Source organism: Schistocerca cancellata, chromosome 6 (assembly GCF_023864275.1).
Source record: "Schistocerca cancellata isolate TAMUIC-IGC-003103 chromosome 6, iqSchCanc2.1, whole genome shotgun sequence".
In the NCBI taxonomy this organism is placed as follows: Eukaryota; Metazoa; Arthropoda; class Insecta; order Orthoptera; family Acrididae; genus Schistocerca; species Schistocerca cancellata.
The window spans coordinates 285181186-285198333 of record NC_064631.1 but is presented as its reverse complement, the minus strand read 5'-3'; the positions used below and the strand labels follow the sequence as shown (position 1 = coordinate 285198333).

General features: G+C 40.5%; 1 protein-coding gene across 4 annotated transcripts in view; it reads left to right on the top strand.

The window, feature by feature from the left end:
* LOC126088527 (carnitine O-acetyltransferase-like) overlaps positions 1–17148 on the top strand; it is an 82171-nt gene that overhangs the window by 38599 nt on the left and 26424 nt on the right. For all 4 annotated transcript variants that reach the window (XM_049906693.1, XM_049906694.1, XM_049906692.1 and 1 more), the window contains exons 7-9: positions 7160–7331; positions 13936–14114; positions 16884–16984. In XM_049906693.1, the coding sequence (XP_049762650.1) occupies positions 7160–7331; positions 13936–14114; positions 16884–16984 (452 nt within the window). The remainder of the gene's footprint in view (positions 1–7159; positions 7332–13935; positions 14115–16883; positions 16985–17148) is intronic.

Genomic DNA, 17148 nt, shown 5'->3' with positions numbered 1-17148 from the left:
CAACCAACCTCACAGTGCCAAAGAAAAGAGGATATAAAATAAAAATCACATTTTGCAACTGAGGGCAGTTTGTTTTCTTCTTTATGAAAATAATGCACTAACACTGACAACAGTGAACAGAACTAAGTTATATAAAATGTAGATTGGTAATAGCAAGAATTTTCGTGAAAATGAGATAAGTATGTTAACATCAGATAGAAATTTAAGTACAAGGAAGCATTTGCTGATAGTCTCTGTTTGTAACACATTCTTGTTTGGAAATTAAACCTGGTGATAAATTACACAGGCAATAAATTGTACAGGCAAGAGAAAAGAGAAAAATTGAAATGTGCTGTGTTTTTCGACTTAAAGTTGACTTGTTTCAGTTTTGATACAAGCCTCTGTGCGAATGAAAATATAAAACTGCATATGGTTTCGTAATCATTGTTTAATGTACTATGACAAGTGCTATATTGTTTTACAAATGGACTTCTGTTTGTACATGGTAAGGGAAACCATACAAAGCATTAACGTACTTGGTGAATGACATAAAAATGACATACTTAAAAATGAGCACCAGACATTAAATGGTTATCCAACTAGTGTAGTAGTCACTGTCTGGCTAATATTAACAAAATGACAATTAAATTGGCATGAATGAGTCAAAAGTGCTGTGCTGCATTTTATATAGGGACTTCAGACTCATGTCATCCCACGCTAAGACCATTGTGGAATTAGAGTGGTTGAATCTTAGAAGAAAGTACGTTCTGGGTTTCCTTCATCACAGTTTTTCTGCGGTACGGATAACAGACGCATCACAGTGTGTAAGTGAAATAGTGCAGTTACTGGAAATATACTCCACAGAAAAGGTACACAGAACAGTAAAATTCCTGAGGGCAAAGTGTCTAAATTGCACACCAATTCACTGTTAAATTCTGACTGTATATGGACCGCAGTGTCGTGTCCAGCCTTTGTGAAATGGTGCCAGCAATTTGACAAAGTCCGCATCGATGTGGGTGGGTGGGGGCATAGGAAAGAAAGATCATCGAAATCAACCACAGACAACAATGTTCAGCCAATTAAGGAACTGATTTGCAGCAGTCACAGAGTGGCAATTGCAGATGATGCTCAGCAGATATGCATCTCAACAAGCAGGGCCCATTCATCATCAGAAATTGTCTGCAGTATCAGAAATTGTGCTGTTGCTGAGCTCTGTAATCACTGTCATCTGTGTACAAAGGCACAATGCTAATGGCATCTCTGCATTTCTTTGAGCATTAGTCCAAGGAAGGCCATGACTTCCTAAGCCACAGCAGCACAGGTGATGAGGCACATGTCAATCAGTTCATACCTGCAACAAAAAGAACATCTGTGGAATCGAGAGACACCTCCATGGAAGAAATAGAAAGTTACACCTTCAGCAGTGAAGGACATGGCCACTGGTTTCTTTGACTGTGAAGCAGTTATGGCAAAAGACACAGCCATTTTAAGTTGATTTGTTCTGTACAACACTGAAATTGCTGCGCCATGCTGTGAGGAATAAGAGGTGTGGAAAAATTAAACAAAGGCTGTGTTCTCCTGCACGGCAATGTGACACGCCAATTCAGCACACAACAAATACAAGCTTTGCTTCAGCATTTTCAGTGGGAGGTTTGGAAGCATCCATGATACAGTCCAGATCTTGTACCATGAGATTTCCATCTTTGTGGCAAACAAAAGAAGAACGGGGGAGAGGGAACAAAGAGACTTTCCAACGAGGATGACCACACAGCGGTTCTTGAATGACTCCGAGACCAAGGAGTGGATTTGCACCATCGAGGAATTGAACTGTTGGTAAAGACTTTGTGACTATGTTGGAAAAATAGTGTTGTGTATCTGTGTCACTGTTTAGTGTACTGCAGCATTCAGTAAAAGTACTTGGCCTGCCATAATAGTGTGTAATTATTTTTTGAAGCCCCCTTGTATATGTTGTTATTGTTGTTGTTGTTGTTGTTGTTGTTGTTGTTGTGGTCTTCAATCCTGAGACTGGTTTGACGCAGCTCTCCATGCTACGCTATCCTGTGCAAGCTTCTTCATCTCCCAATACATACTGCAGCCTACATCCTTCTGAATCTGTTTAGTGTATTCATCTCTTGGTCTCCCTCTACGATTTTTACCCTCCACGCTGCCCTCCAATACTAAATTGGTGATCCCTTGATGCCTCAGAACATGTCCTACCAACCGATCCCTTCTTCTTGTCAAGTTGTGCCACAAACTCCTCTTCTCCCCAATCCTTTTCAATACTTCCTCATTAGTTACGTGATCTACCCATCTAATCTTCAACATTCTTCTGTAGCACCACATTTCAAAGGTTTCTATTCTCTTCTTGTCCAAACTATTTATCGTCCCATGTTTCACTTCCATACATGGCTACACTCCATACAAATACTTTCAGAAACGACTTCCTGACATTTAAATCTATACTCGATGTTAACAAATTTCTCTTCTTCAGAAACGCTTGCCTTGCTATTGCCAGTCTAAATTTCATATCCTCTCTACTTCGACCATCATCAGTTATTTTGCTCCCCAAATAGCAAAAGTCCTTTGCTTCTTTAAGTCTCTCATTTCCAATCTGATTCCCTCAGCATCGCCCGACTTAATTCGACTACATTCCATTATCCTCGTTTTGCTTTTGTTGATGTTCATCTTATATCCTCCCTTCAAGACACTGTCCATTCCGTTCAACTGCTCTTCCAAGTCCTTTGCTGTCTCTGACAGAATTACAATGTCATCGGCGAACCTCAAAGTTTTTATTTCTTCTCCATGGTTTTAATGCCTACTCCGATTTTTTCTTTTGTTTCCTTTACTGCTTGCTCAATATACAGATTGAATAACATCGGGGAGAGGCTACAACCCTGTGTCTCACTCCCTTCCTAATCACTGCTTCCCTTTTATGTCTCTCGACACTTATAACTGCCATCTGGTTTCTGTACAAATTGTAAATAGCCTTTCGCTCCCTTTATTTTACCCCTGCCACCTTCAGAATTTGAAAGAGAGTATTCCAGTCAACATTGTCAAAAGCTTTCTCCAAGTCTACAAGTGCTAGAAACGTAGGTTTGCCTTTTCTTAATCTAGCTTCTATGATAAGCCGTAGGGTCAGTATTGCCTCACGTGTTCCCATATTTCTAAAGAATCCAAACTGTTCTTCCCCGAGGTCGGCTTCTACCAGTTTTTCCATTCGTCTGTACAGAATTCTCGTTAGTATTTTGCAGCTGTGACTTATTAAACTGATAGTTCGGTAATTTTCACATCTGTCAACGCCTGCTTTCTTTGGGATTGGAGTTATTATAGTTTTCTTGAAGTCTGAGGGTATTTCGCCTGTCTCATAATCGTGCTCACCGGATGGTAGAGTTTTGTCAGGACTGGCTCTCCCAAGGCTGTCAGTAGTTCTGATGGAATGTTGTCTACTCCCGGGGCCTTGTTTCGACTTAGGTCTTTCAGTGCTCTATCAAATTCTTCACACAGTATCAGATCTCCCATTTCATCTTCATCTACATCCTCTTCCATTTCCATAATATTGTCCTCGAGAACATCGCCCTTGTATAGTCCCTCTATATACTCCTTCCACCTTTCTGCTTTCCCTTCTTTGCTGGATTTCTATCTGAGCCCTTGATATTCATACAAGTGGTTCTCGTTTCTCCAAAGGTCTCTTTTAATTTTCCTGTAGGCAGTATCTATCTTATCCCTGGTGAGACAAGCCTCTACATCCTTACATTTGTCCTCTAGCCATGCCTGCTTAGCCCTTTTGCACTTCCTGTCGATCTCATTTTTGAGACGTTTGTATTCCTTTTTGCCTGCTTCATTTACTGCATTTTTATATTTTCTCCTTTCATCAATTAAATTCAATATTTCTTCTGTTACCCAAGGATTTCTACTAGCCCTCTTCTTTTTACCTACTTGATCCTCTGCTGCCTTCACTACTTCATCCCTCAAAGCTATCCATTCTTCTTCTACTGTATTTCTTTCCCCCATTCTTGTCAATTGTTCCTTTATGCTCTTCCTGAAACTCTCTACAACCTCTGGTTCTTTCAGTTTATCCAGGTCCCATCTCCTCAAATTCCCACCTTGTATATATGAGGCTAAATTATCTCAAAGGCAATATTTTGCTCTTTATCTGGACTAATGGAGCAGTAACATTTGGGTAACAATTGAATGTGTCTTTTTTCCATATGCATCTGGTTTAATTCATTGTTAGTAATTATTACAAGAATTATTCAGAAAGAGAGATACATAGCACAGAAAATATCTCTAAACCTTCTTTTTAAGTAGATGCATGTTTAGAGCCTACCTGTATGGTCTTTTCTACTTAATCATCGTTGATATCGATAAATTTTTCAAACAAGAGCACGAACTCTAAACTTTTCTTCAAATTTTAAAAGAAGTAAAAGTAATGTTCCTCTTCTTGTCATCCAAATGACAGTAACAGAGCTTGCATATCATGAAGTGTATTAACATGCTTTGTTTTGTTGTGATAAGCAAATTGCCCGCAAAAGCATTCCTTGTTTTTGTATCACCTTACTGTAGATGGTAGGATGAATATTTTGCCCTTGGACAGTTCCATTGTCCGTCATGTCTGATGTATGTTTCACTGTCCAAAATGTTGCACTCCACAAAATTTTCCATTTTTCTTCATAGGACATGAAAAATCAGTTAATTTTGTTTCAGTAAATAAAAAAAAAAAAAAAAAAAAAAAAATCAACTCACCAATTGGCACCAGGAGAACACACATATGAAGATAATGAAATCTGCAAGCTTTCAAAGCCAGTGCCTGCTCCTTTTAGCAGAAGGATTGAAGGGGAAGGAAGAGGTGTGAAGGAAAAGAACTAGCGAGGTTTAGGAAATGCACTTAGCTTTCACTATTATAACTCGTGCATGATGTTTTGTCATCTCAGTCTTGTGTATTGCACCATCTTCCACCTCTAAGTTCTCAGATTTTCAAATCTCATCCTGTGCAGCCCCCAACAATCAGTCTCTCCTTATCATCCTGTCTGGTAAGTCTCCACTGACCCGGGGTCAGGTCAGAAAATAAAAAATATAGAAAAGTAAAAGGGAATGAAGAAAGGTATAGTTACTGAGAGGAAATGCTGAGACCAAAGAAATTAATGTAACTTAAGGACAGGTGGGTGGGGAGAACCAAGGACATGTTGTAACACCAGTTCCCACCAGGGCAGTTCTGGGAAACTGGAATCTGGGGGAAGAATCCAAATGGTACATGTGGTGGAACAGGCACTGAGGTCACGACTGTTATGTTAGAGTATGCTCTGCAACAGAATATTATGTTTTGCCAGTATACGCCCTCTGCCTATGCCCATGCCAATGTGAAAGGTCGAACAGTTCACATAACAGGTGGTACACAATATGTTGTATCACAGGTGGCTCTCTCTTTGATGGTGTATGTTTTACCAGTTACAGAGCTGGTATAGGTGCTGGTAGGAGGGTGCATAGGGCAAGTTTTGTAGCGGAGATGGTCACAGGGGTAGGAGCCGTAGCATAGGGAAATGGGTGCGCTAGGAGCATAGGGTCTGACAAGGGTGTTATGAAGATTGAAAGGGCAACGAAAAGCTATTCTCAGTGTGATGGGCAAAATGTCGGGCGGAATTGGAGCTCGTTTCGAGGCGTGATTGTAGGAAGTCGTAATCTTGTCAAAATAGGTCACCCTAACTTGACTGGACAAATACATACAGTCTTCCCATATTTTTATCTGTAGTATATACAAATAGGCATCAGCAGCACCAGGATTGGATGTAATGGCTGGGGAAATCTGCTTTTAAATCGTGAAGGTTGAGGTGAGAATAGTGGTATATTGGTGTAAAGAGTCTGCATCAGGACAAATATGTTTGATTTGAATGCCAATGCTGTATGAGGAGGAACGTGTAACATGGAAAGAGTGGCAACTGTCAAAATGTAAGTAATGTTTGTCAGTAGGTTTAATGTGAACAGAAATGTGTAGCTGACCCTCAGTTAGGACGAGGTCAACATCAAAGAAAGTGGCATGGGATTCAGAATAGAACCATGTGAAATTTAATTGGGAGAATGTATTTAGAGGTCTCAAGAATTTTAACAAGTCAGCCTTACCAAGAGTCCTTATGGCAAAGATGTCATCAGTGCATCTAAACCAAACTAGGGGCTGAAGGCTTATGGATTCCAGGAAAATCCCCTCCAAGTGACACATGAGAAGGTTGGCATCCAATTACATTGTATTATCAAAAATTGATTATTTGATATATTAGACCTTAGAGAAAGCTGGAGGTCTCCTAGCTGTGAATTTGTACCTTACTTTTCAGTTAATACTTGTAATTTTTTTTACCTGCTAGTGCTCTCAGTGGGCATTCTATACACTACTGTGCAATCTGTAATTGTTGCAGTGGCTGACCATTCTTTTGTTCAGTCTGTTTTACATTTGATTCTTGCTATGGCTACATAATGTAACATGCTGCTTGAGGACCAAGTCTTGTTCCCACATTTCACTCCTATGTAATTTACTTCCCCTAGGTATTCTATGCTTTTTGTTCACTCAAGTAGTGAGTAGTTGACCTTGCAACTTGACTGGACAAATACATACAGTCTTCCCATTTTTTTATCTGTAGTATATACAAACCGGGGTTAATTATTATTCCAATTCTCATTTGAGCATCCTGTAAAATTTGTTGCTGCTCTGTATGAAATCTAACTCTGGATTATATTAAAAGTTGTTTTGGTGCTCACTCATCATTAGAACAAGAAAACTTGACAGTAGTCGCAGTTTTCAATACAGAATGCCAGTCCAGTTCATAATTCATCTCCAGTGTTATATCATGGTCCTTATACTTTGCAAATTGCAGCTCAAAACTCAGCACACATTAAATTTTCTTTAAAAAAGAATAACATTGTATTGTTACATAGACATTAGTGTAATGCGCCTTTTATAAAACGGCTTTCTTTTATCTATGGAGGTTGCTTTATACTAACATTGTTTATTTGCTTTCGTGAAAATGCTACTGCATAATAGCATAAATCTATGCATGTTTGTATTTTAAGTCACTACAATTTACAATAAAGATTATGTTTGTATATCTCTTTTCTATAGTAGTAATAATAATAATAATAATAATAATAATAATAATAATAATAAATTACATTATATTATTTGCTTCCTTTTCAGTTCTTTTATGTGGAAGTCTTTGGTGCTAACTATGAACCATTGAGTGAAGATCAGATTTTGCAGCAGCTTCAAAAGGTGGTCGAAGGTTCTCAGTATCCATCGACTCCTTTGGGAATCCTCACCACAGAGAACAGAAACACATGGGGGAAAGCATACAAGAAACTAGCTAAAGGTAGTGACAGAGTTCTGAAGGTCATGACATTAGCTTATTCTTCTCTTCCTCCTCCTTCCTGCTGCTATCTTAAGAGTATTTCTTGCTTTCTGTAATAAGGGTGCATAATAATCCATCGCAAAAAAGGCCAATTGTGATTCATACCGTCAGCTTCATTTGCATTTAATACTGATGTTTGACATTGGAATTCTGCTGTCCTTGGAGGAGTGGAGGCTGCTGGTGTAGCCTGTTCCGAAGCGTAATTGAGGCTAGATGAAATGTCTGTGTATATAAAGTACACTTATAACTCTTAATAATCAATTTATTAGTTACCAACAGCCCTCCCAAATGAAGAGCATACTCCATGTCAAGTCCTGTAATAAAAAATTTCTTAAACCAGTAATAATTGTGTTCTGTTATAAAGGTTGATGCGAAGTTCGCACACTCGGGCTTCGCAGTGTGACTCCTCACATGCCGGCGATAAAATAAATTTCTCTCACATAATTTCATCCGGCAAGAACATCCAGCAGAAAAAGACATTAAAGAGTGCCAATCTGGCAACAGTGTAACAACATTTATGGGAACTACCTCTGTCAGCAAATATTAGTCGTGTCATACAGTTGGTGCAGTGGATAGAGTTTTGGGTTAGTATGCAGCAGGTCGAGGGTTCGATCCTCGGTTGGGGCGCTTTTTTTTTTTATTTGCTAATTTCATTCTGACAGTTCATACTGTAATATACACCATTTCTTAGATCACATGTATCCTGAATTTACAACATTTTGTAATGCTGAACATAACAAATACATGGTTAGACAGATAAGAAATAGATAGTTGAAACAAATGATCTGTCATAAGACAGAATATCTACAAAAACAATATCAATTTCGAGATGCTAAATATGATAGCACAATACAATAACACAACATCTACTTGTCATTTACACTACAAAGGGCGTTCAAAAAGTTTTGCATAGTTGTCTCTATATTTTTTTACGGGAGGAGAATGAAATTTTTTGTGAACATACTTGTAACATTTCGCTACACATTGAGCCTACTCAATGTAGCCTCCATCAGCTGTGGCGCATCTGGCCCAATGTTCTTTCTATGATGTAAATGCACTTTGGTAAGATTCTGGGGATTAACTTTTACACCATCGCTTGACACAGGAAATACATCTTCTCACTATCAAATGATTTACTGTGCAGGTGGGCCTTCAGATGACCAAAGAGGTAAAAATCAGATGGAGCCAAGTCCGGACTGTAGGGAGGATGAGGAACAATTTTTCAACCCATTTTCCTGGTTTTCTCCTGCGTCATAAGGGTTGTATGGGGTTTGGCATTGTCATGTTGTAGTCTGATGAGCTGACCCTGAAGCAGTAGTCTGTGGGTCTTGATGGCACGTCGCATCTTGTCCAATGACAAGCAGTAATGGTCCCGGTTAATTGTGGAGCCAGGTTCCAAAAAGTCAATGAAAATGACACCATACTGATCCCAAAAGGAGGAGGCCATCACCTTTCAGCCTGCTGTTTGTGAAAGTCTTGGTTTCTTCTTCCAAGGGGAACCCGGATGACGCCACTCCATGGATTTGGTTTTGCTCTTAGGTTCAGACAAAAACAACCATGTGTCATCCTGGGTAATGACGCCGTCAAAACACTGTTTCCACTCTTCAGTAAAGGTCTTCATGGGACCCTTGCACACATTCTCCCTCATCGTTTTCATTTTTCTTGTCAATAATCTAGGCACCCAACGTGCACAGATTTTCCTGTACCCTAGTGACTGTACCAGTGATATCACACTACCCATTGACAAACAAGTCATTTCAGCGAGTTGTCTTGTCATCACACATCTGTCATTTTGGATGATTTGATCAATGGTCTCCTTATTCACATCACTCACTGCTGTTGATGATCTGCCACATTGTGGATTGTCCAGTAGAGAGAAATCACCTTATTTAAACCTCTGCAACCACCACTGGATACTGCTGCGATCCACTGTGACCTCCCCATAAACAGGGAGCAACTTTCTGTGAATTGTTGTGGCAGAGTCATTGTCGATCTTGAAGAGGAACACCGACCATTGTAGCAACCTGACATCTACTTCATATACCATTATGGCTCACCTGTAAATAAAAGAAAATACTTTCATATACCAACTTATAGCTAAATGTTCCAAGTATGTTAACAAAAAATTTCATTTTCCTTCTGCAAAACATAAAAAAATTAGAGACAACTGTGCAAAACTTTTTGAACACCCTTTGTACATGTAATATAAGTGCTCGGATGTCACACATTAGCAACTAGTGACAATAATAATGTTCATATTAATGACCACATGACCTTCACAACAGAATACGTTGTCCTCAGAACAGATGCTTAAAGCGACTTCCATGTACATCCAAACATTGCACAACCTGCCGAATTATACAGCTCTGGACCCTTCCAGCAAAGCTGCATCCACAGTAACGAGCAGCATGAACATGTGGTACCAGTTCCGCCACATTCATCGGCAGAGTAGAATGCGCGTGCTCCTTCAGGTGTCTGCATAGGAAGAAATCCAAGGGATTTAGGTCAGGTGAATGCGGTGGTCATACATTCGGACCTCCATGTCTGAGCCGTTTCCCAGGAAATGTTCTGTCCAAATACTGTTACATATAGTTAGTGTGTGGAGGTGCGCCGTCATGTTGGACCCATATCCTCTGCGAACATGTAGTGGAACATCTTCCAACATATGAAGCAGATAGTTTGAGAGGAATGCATGATACCTTCATGCATGCAACTGGTCAGGCAACATGTAGGGGCCCAAACACCTGTCGCCCAATATTCCCTCCTAGACGTTGACACCAAAGCGAACTTGATATCCACAGTCACGGGTTACATGCGGGTTAACCTCACACCAATGGTGGGCATTGTGCATATTGAAGATACCCTCAAAAGATAATGCTCCTTCATCCGACTGTATTACGGTGTTCACGGAGTCATCATTGGCTTCCCGTTGTTGTTGCAACCATTCACAGAATTGCATCCACTGATGGCGATCTGCAGGATGCAGGTGTTGCGTGAAATCATGATAGGGGTGCAGCCCTTGCCCGTGCAGCACGTTAACAACTGTGTGTTGCGAGACATGCTGTGCCTTGCTTCGGTACGTGTACTTTGCTGAGGTTCTTGGTGTATGACCTCCAGAATAGCTTCCTCAGTAGCTGGAGCATGGCGAGTCGGTGGATGACCTCTGTCACACGATGGTGGAAGGAGGGAACCTGACTCCAGACAATGAAACACATTTTTATCTGGAAGGCATCAACGAGGATATGCAGCAGTACACTCACGAGTGGCAACACTCAAGAGTGGCAACACCAGTCTGGTTATCAGTGCACCAAGGACCAGAAGCATATCCACATATTCATCGTTTGTGTATGCCATATGTCTGCCACACTGGTGTAGAGGTTTACAATGAGAAAATTCCATACGTGTATGCATGTACATTGTAGTCTGTCATGAGCATGTTATTCTGCTTGCACTAGTCCCTGTCTGGTGGACAGCGCATACAGTATAAACATATCATACACCCTGCCCGCTGTTCCACGTAACACGCGTTACCCTTCTGACAGATATAGTTCTGCATGCTTCATCCTGACACCGCTAACTGTGAAATGTTCGGTTTTGAGTTACACTGCTTCCTTAACGGTAATAGACATGTTTCCACAATCCCAGCGATAGGAGGAGGATGACGACGACGACGACGACGAGGATGATGCACTGAGATATGTACTAAACAGCATGCAGTTACCAGACTCGGTGTTTATTTAGAGGGACCATGGTGCTAACACCTACAAATTGTAACAGAATTTGGACATTATTCGCAAAGCACGTTGCTAGTCTTACTGCTAATGTAAGGCCCTAACGAAATGTAATGGACCTGAATGAGGCAAGAATAATACTTGGTACTGATCTATCAGACCATTGGAGGAGGGTACAAAGAAAACAGGTTTCGCATTTAGTAGATGAAGTGGTGCAAATAAATTCACGTCCATGATGTGGAAAGGGCTTCTTTCAAAGCTGACCGATCTTCCATTTCTAAGATTGTAGTATGTAAGGGCACATGTTTTCTAGGGGACCCTCTGCAATCACTGTTGATGATTAAGATGTCAGATACTGTACTACCTGGACTACATTTACCAAATAAAAAACATATGCCTCAACCCAGGATCGAACCATCGACCTCCTGCATGCTAACCCAAAACTCTACCCACTGCGCCAACTGCACAGCATAACTAATTTATGCTGACAGAGGTAGTCACCACACATGTGGTTACTGTGTTGTCAGATTGCCACTCTTTAATGTGCTTTTTCTGCCGGATGTTCTCGCAGGCCAAAATTTTGAGAGATCACTGATGTATGAGGAGTCATGCTGTGAAGCCCAAGTGTTCGAATTTCGCTCCGCCCTGTATAGAGCTCAGCAGTGCATACAGACATTACCTACTGGGATTACATAGAATTTTCTGGCTTTATAAATTTTGATGCTCTTCACTGGTATATGGCTATATTTCATTGTCCTGTCAACAGGGTATTTCGACAGGCAACTGGCCAGCCTCTTCAGGGAGACTGCAGGTGCACATTCACTGAGGAACTGAGCTAACATCAGATACCTTTTATACCCCAGGAACAGGCCACTGCATGTCCGTGAGAGGCAAAAGGGCTGCCCTCTGCAAAGCGAAGAATTGCAGCGCCACCAGCAGAAAACCAGACCATTGTTTTATATCTGTTAAAATAGGAGTCCACATCTTGCTTAAAGGAAAACTTTTATCTCTATTAATAATGTCATTGAATAATCATATTTCATTGGCTTCCTTAAGGCACAATTTCAGTAATGGGAAGCCAGAGCAGTAATTTGCATCTCTCTAAATGACATATTATGCCCTTCACTGAGACAGTGTTCAGCGACAGCTAATTTTTCAAGCTGGAGCAGACTTATGATGATGATGTTCCACACATTGGTCATGAACTGTACGAATAGTCTGTCCAATATAAGCCCTAAGCCCTTTTGCAATGACAGGGAATTTTATATACTCCATGCTTCCTCAATCCCAAATCATCCTAAACAGGTCCAGAAAGTGACCTGGTTTTGGCCAAAGGTAAAAGGACACTTTTAATGTATTTGGTGAGGATTCTTAAAATTTTCGAAGAAATACTCCCCGCAAAGGGTAAAAAACCAAATGATTTGCAAGTGTCCATTGTTGGTCCACATGGTGGTCCCAATTGAAAAGCATGGGCAGTTTGATGCTTAGTATATCGATTTTGCCTGAAAACAACCTTAAGGTAATCTAGTTCCAGCATCAGATTATCGGAATCCGAAATAGCGTAAGCTCTCGTGAACAGTGTATGTGGTGGATGACAACTAGTAGCATGGAGGTAGTGGTCCTTATGCATAGGTATACAGTATACACTGCATCCCAAAGTCCCATTTTCTTTTTTGTATACTAAAACATCTGAAAAAGGGTATTAATCAGCTGATGTATCTGATATTACCTCAGTTCCAGTGTGATTGTGCACCTGCAATCTCACCTGAACATGGTAGCCAGTTGGATCATCGAAACACAGAGTGATTACAAATGATTCATTGGGTTTTGTAGGAATGTATTTCATAAAATATTATGTACAAAATAGGAATTGATACTTTGTATGAAAAACACATTTTCCAGTTCTTACATGCCATTACGAATGTTCTATATTATCTCTGTTGCACTACCCTCATCTATGCGGTAGTCAGGCTAAGCCCATACATGTTTGGGCATGTCCCTGTTAGTGTCCACCAATGTGACAGTGATGCAGTCCTGGAGTTCACCCAGTGTTGTCAGAAAATTTTGTACATAGACAGTGTCTCTGACATATCTCCAAAGAAAAAGAGTCATGAACTGTAAAGTCAGGAGAACTTGGGCGCCACCTGAAGAGTGCCAAATCATCCTGAGCACATTGCGCAACCCACCGGTTTAGAGTTTCCTTGTTCAGATGACAATGCACATCTCTGTGTCAATGAGCTGGAGCTCGTGTTGTTGGAATATGAAATGTTGATTAACAGCTATCAGTCTCGAAAACAACCTGTCTTGTAACATGTGTAGGTACATCATACCCATCACAGCTTTTCCAAAAAAAATATTCGTAAACATTGCTATACAACACAGCGTGGAAGACATACACCTTTGAAGAATCTTTTTAGTCTCCACTGTAATACTGGGATTTTCCACGCCCCTTATGCAGACGTTGTGACGATTCACTTTACTGTTTAAATGGAACGTCATCTCATCACTGAACACGAGTCAGCAGGGAAATTAGTTGTCCTTCATTGCTCCCTGGAAACCTTCACAAAATTCGCTTCTGATGGTGCAATCATTTGGCCTTAACTGTCACAACACCTGTATGCAATACGGTTTTTGATGTAATTGCTCCTGCAGAATCTTCCATGCAATTGGCTGAGGAATGCCAGTTTTCTTATGCATTGTTACCAGTAAGAGAGGAAAAGTACTACAGTGATGCCAAAACAAAGAAAAGAGAGGATACATACTGTAGACAATGTGTCTTAATAACACCTGACATTGCTTGCCTATTCATATGTGACTTGTTTTCCTCTTTTCAGATAAATCAAATAGTTATGCACTAGACAGCATTAAGACATCTTTGTTCCTTATGTGCCTCGACAAGCCCAATCCTAACTTAAAGGGCTTGAATAAATCAACAGTAAATGCTTTGCAAATGGTTCATGGACTTGGAAGTAAAGTGAATGGTGCAAATCGTTGGTACGACAAAACTGTACAGGTATGTAAACAAGTTATGTAAAAAGTATTACACGTATTACACATATTACTTTGCAGAATTCTTTTGAAACGTGGAGATAATAAGTAATTTATCTTTTGCTGATAAATGAGGAGTACTACTTATTGTTTCTGTAGATTCCGTCTCTGTCTTCTTTTGGTGCAGCTGGAGAATATTGAAGAACATTATTACTGTGTACAATGTGTGTATATCAAATTGTGATTGCATACATAGAATCACACAGCTGCTTCTCTTTCACATACTACACATCAGAAAAAATGACATGCAAAAACTGTAATTAGAGTTCAGTAGTGGTCTTGTGGACTTCAGATTTCACTGTGATGGTGAGCCATTTCATCACAAAAGTACTCTTGATTGAAGTACTTTGACCATTGGGGGAACTAGACGTTACGTGTCTTCGTTGTATTCTTTCAACTATTTCTGCACAGAATGTGTGCAAATACTGGATGTGTTATCACATTAAGAGGTTCTGCCACTGGCATTCTCAGATATCCCCTTTTGTGTACGATAGCATGCATTTCTTGCAGAATGAAATGACAGTCAAAGACATGACAACATTATTGAATCTTCTCCATCCCTCCCTCTGCCCTCTGTTACTGCTATCCAGTAAGGGCTCCACTCTGATGAGCACTGCTCAAGAATCTTGTGAACATGGAATTTGTAAAATCCTTCTTTTATGGATAAATTACATTTACTTAAGATTCTTCCAGTGAATCTGACTGGCATCTGATTTTTGTAATATTTTCATGTGGTCATTCTATTTTTGTTCACTCTGGGCAGTGGTTGCTCCTGCTTATTTTCCTTTGTTATCAATTCTAGTGATTTATTGCCAAAAGTGTATTCAAACAATAATCCATCTCTTTGCCTCTTTATATCCAGGGTTAAGTGCTGTAGTCGATCCTGTGCAAGTTTTCCTGCATTTCACTTTACTTTTTCCTATAGACTACAGCATTGAGAGTGGACAGCCTCTTGGTACTCCCAACAGGATATGCCTTATTCACCTAAGTTGTATACATTACAATAGGGTATTCTTGAAATTCTTGCTCTGAGCAAGACCTCTTTGAGCTCTGAGCAAGACCTCTTTGAGCTCTGAGCAAGACCTCTTTGAGCTCTGAGCAAGACCTCGTTGAGCTCTGAGCAAGACCTCGTTGAGCTCTGAGCAAGACCTCGTTGAGCTCTGAGCAAGACCTCGTTGAGCTCTGAGCAAGACCTCGTTGAGCTCTGAGCAAGACCTCGTTGAGCTCTGAGCAAGACCTCGTTGAGCTCTGAGCAAGACCTCGTTGAGCTCTGAGCAAGACCTCGTTGAGCTCTGAGCAAGACCTCGTTGAGCTCTGAGCAAGACCTCGTTGAGCTCTGAGCAAGACCTCGTTGAGCTCTGAGCAAGACCTCGTTGAGCTCTGAGCAAGACCTCGTTGAGCTCTGAGCAAGACCTCGTTGAGCTCTGAGCAAGACCTCGTTGAGCTCTGAGCAAGACCTCGTTGAGCTCTGAGCAAGACCTCGTTGAGCTCTGAGCAAGACCTCGTTGAGCTCTGAGCAAGACCTCGTTGAGCTCTGAGCAAGACCTCGTTGAGCTCTGAGCAAGACCTCGTTGAGCTCTGAGCAAGACCTCGTTGAGCTCTGAGCAAGACCTCGTTGAGCTCTGAGCAAGACCTCGTTGAGCTCTGAGCAAGACCTCGTTGAGCTCTGAGCAAGACCTCTTTGCATTTATGCGGCATTAAACCTCCACCTTCTTTCCCTCTTTCTTTTACAGATATAAATTTTATAATACAAAGAGTCTCGTGGTTAAAATCTGATCCTCCTCCTTTCATTACTCACTCAGCTTTCTGTCCAACTTTACCTCATTCTGTAATACTGAACAACTTTACTTCAGTCTGTAATACTGAACGAGGTGAAGACAGTGGGATACATTTCAAAGTAGGAAAAACTATTCTAACGTTTTTACCATTATTTTCTCCTCAGGGAGAAACAAAAAGAAACTGTGAGGGAGGTTAGAAAGGAGGATAAGGTTATTCATACCCTAAACTGAGAGCAACCACCTGTTATGAAACCAAGGAAGTGGAAGATGAAGGGGAGAGGGTGAGAGAGAGAGAGAGAGAGAGAGAGAGAGAGAGAGAGAGAGAGAGAGAGAGGGTGAGAGAGCAGTTAGAAAAGAGATCACTGAACAGTGAGAAAAGATCACAAAACACAGGAAAATATTAATGAGGATAGACAAGATAATTAAATGACAAAGAAAGATGAACAGGCCAGAATTACAAACAGCACACAGACAGAACAGTAAGAAGAAAGCCTGGAAGGTATTTACTTCCATCACAAGGAAAATTCACCACTCTCTCTACCATCTCCCTCTTCATCATTGCCTTCTCCCTGAGGAGCAACAGTTCCAAGAGCTAGGATAGTTTTTTGTACTTTTAAATGTGTGCAATCAGCAGTACTTGCAGTTTGTCTCCTTAAGTAAGTTAAGTCATTTTGTCTTCTAGTTAGCATAAAAATATTTTATTTTTTGTGCACGTTATTGTAATTTAATAACGTATGTACTTTCAAGCTGTTTTCATTGAGGAATTTACTTTTTTACTTGCAGAATGTTATTGTGCTCCTCATAAAATAGTCTCTCCCTTTCCCTCTACCTCTCCATTTCTACCTCCTCCCCGCCCACCCCCCACCCTCTCCCAATCCTCCTTCCTCTCTTTTCCATTTAATTCAGCAATTACATCAAAGATTACTTATTTTTAGTGTTAATTTTTTTTCTTTCAGTTTGTGGTTGGTCCTGATGGAGAATTAGGACTGACATATGAGCATAGTCCTGCCGAGGGGCCTCCCATTGCTAATTTGATGGACCATATCATGGATTACATGTAAGTTTATGTAAAGTACCTTCTCTTGAAAGATGGACACTTTAAAATCCAACTCTAAATACCATGCTACAGTAAATGCTGTGTATATAACACACACACACACACACACACACACACACACACACACACACACACACACACACACACACACACACACACAAGAT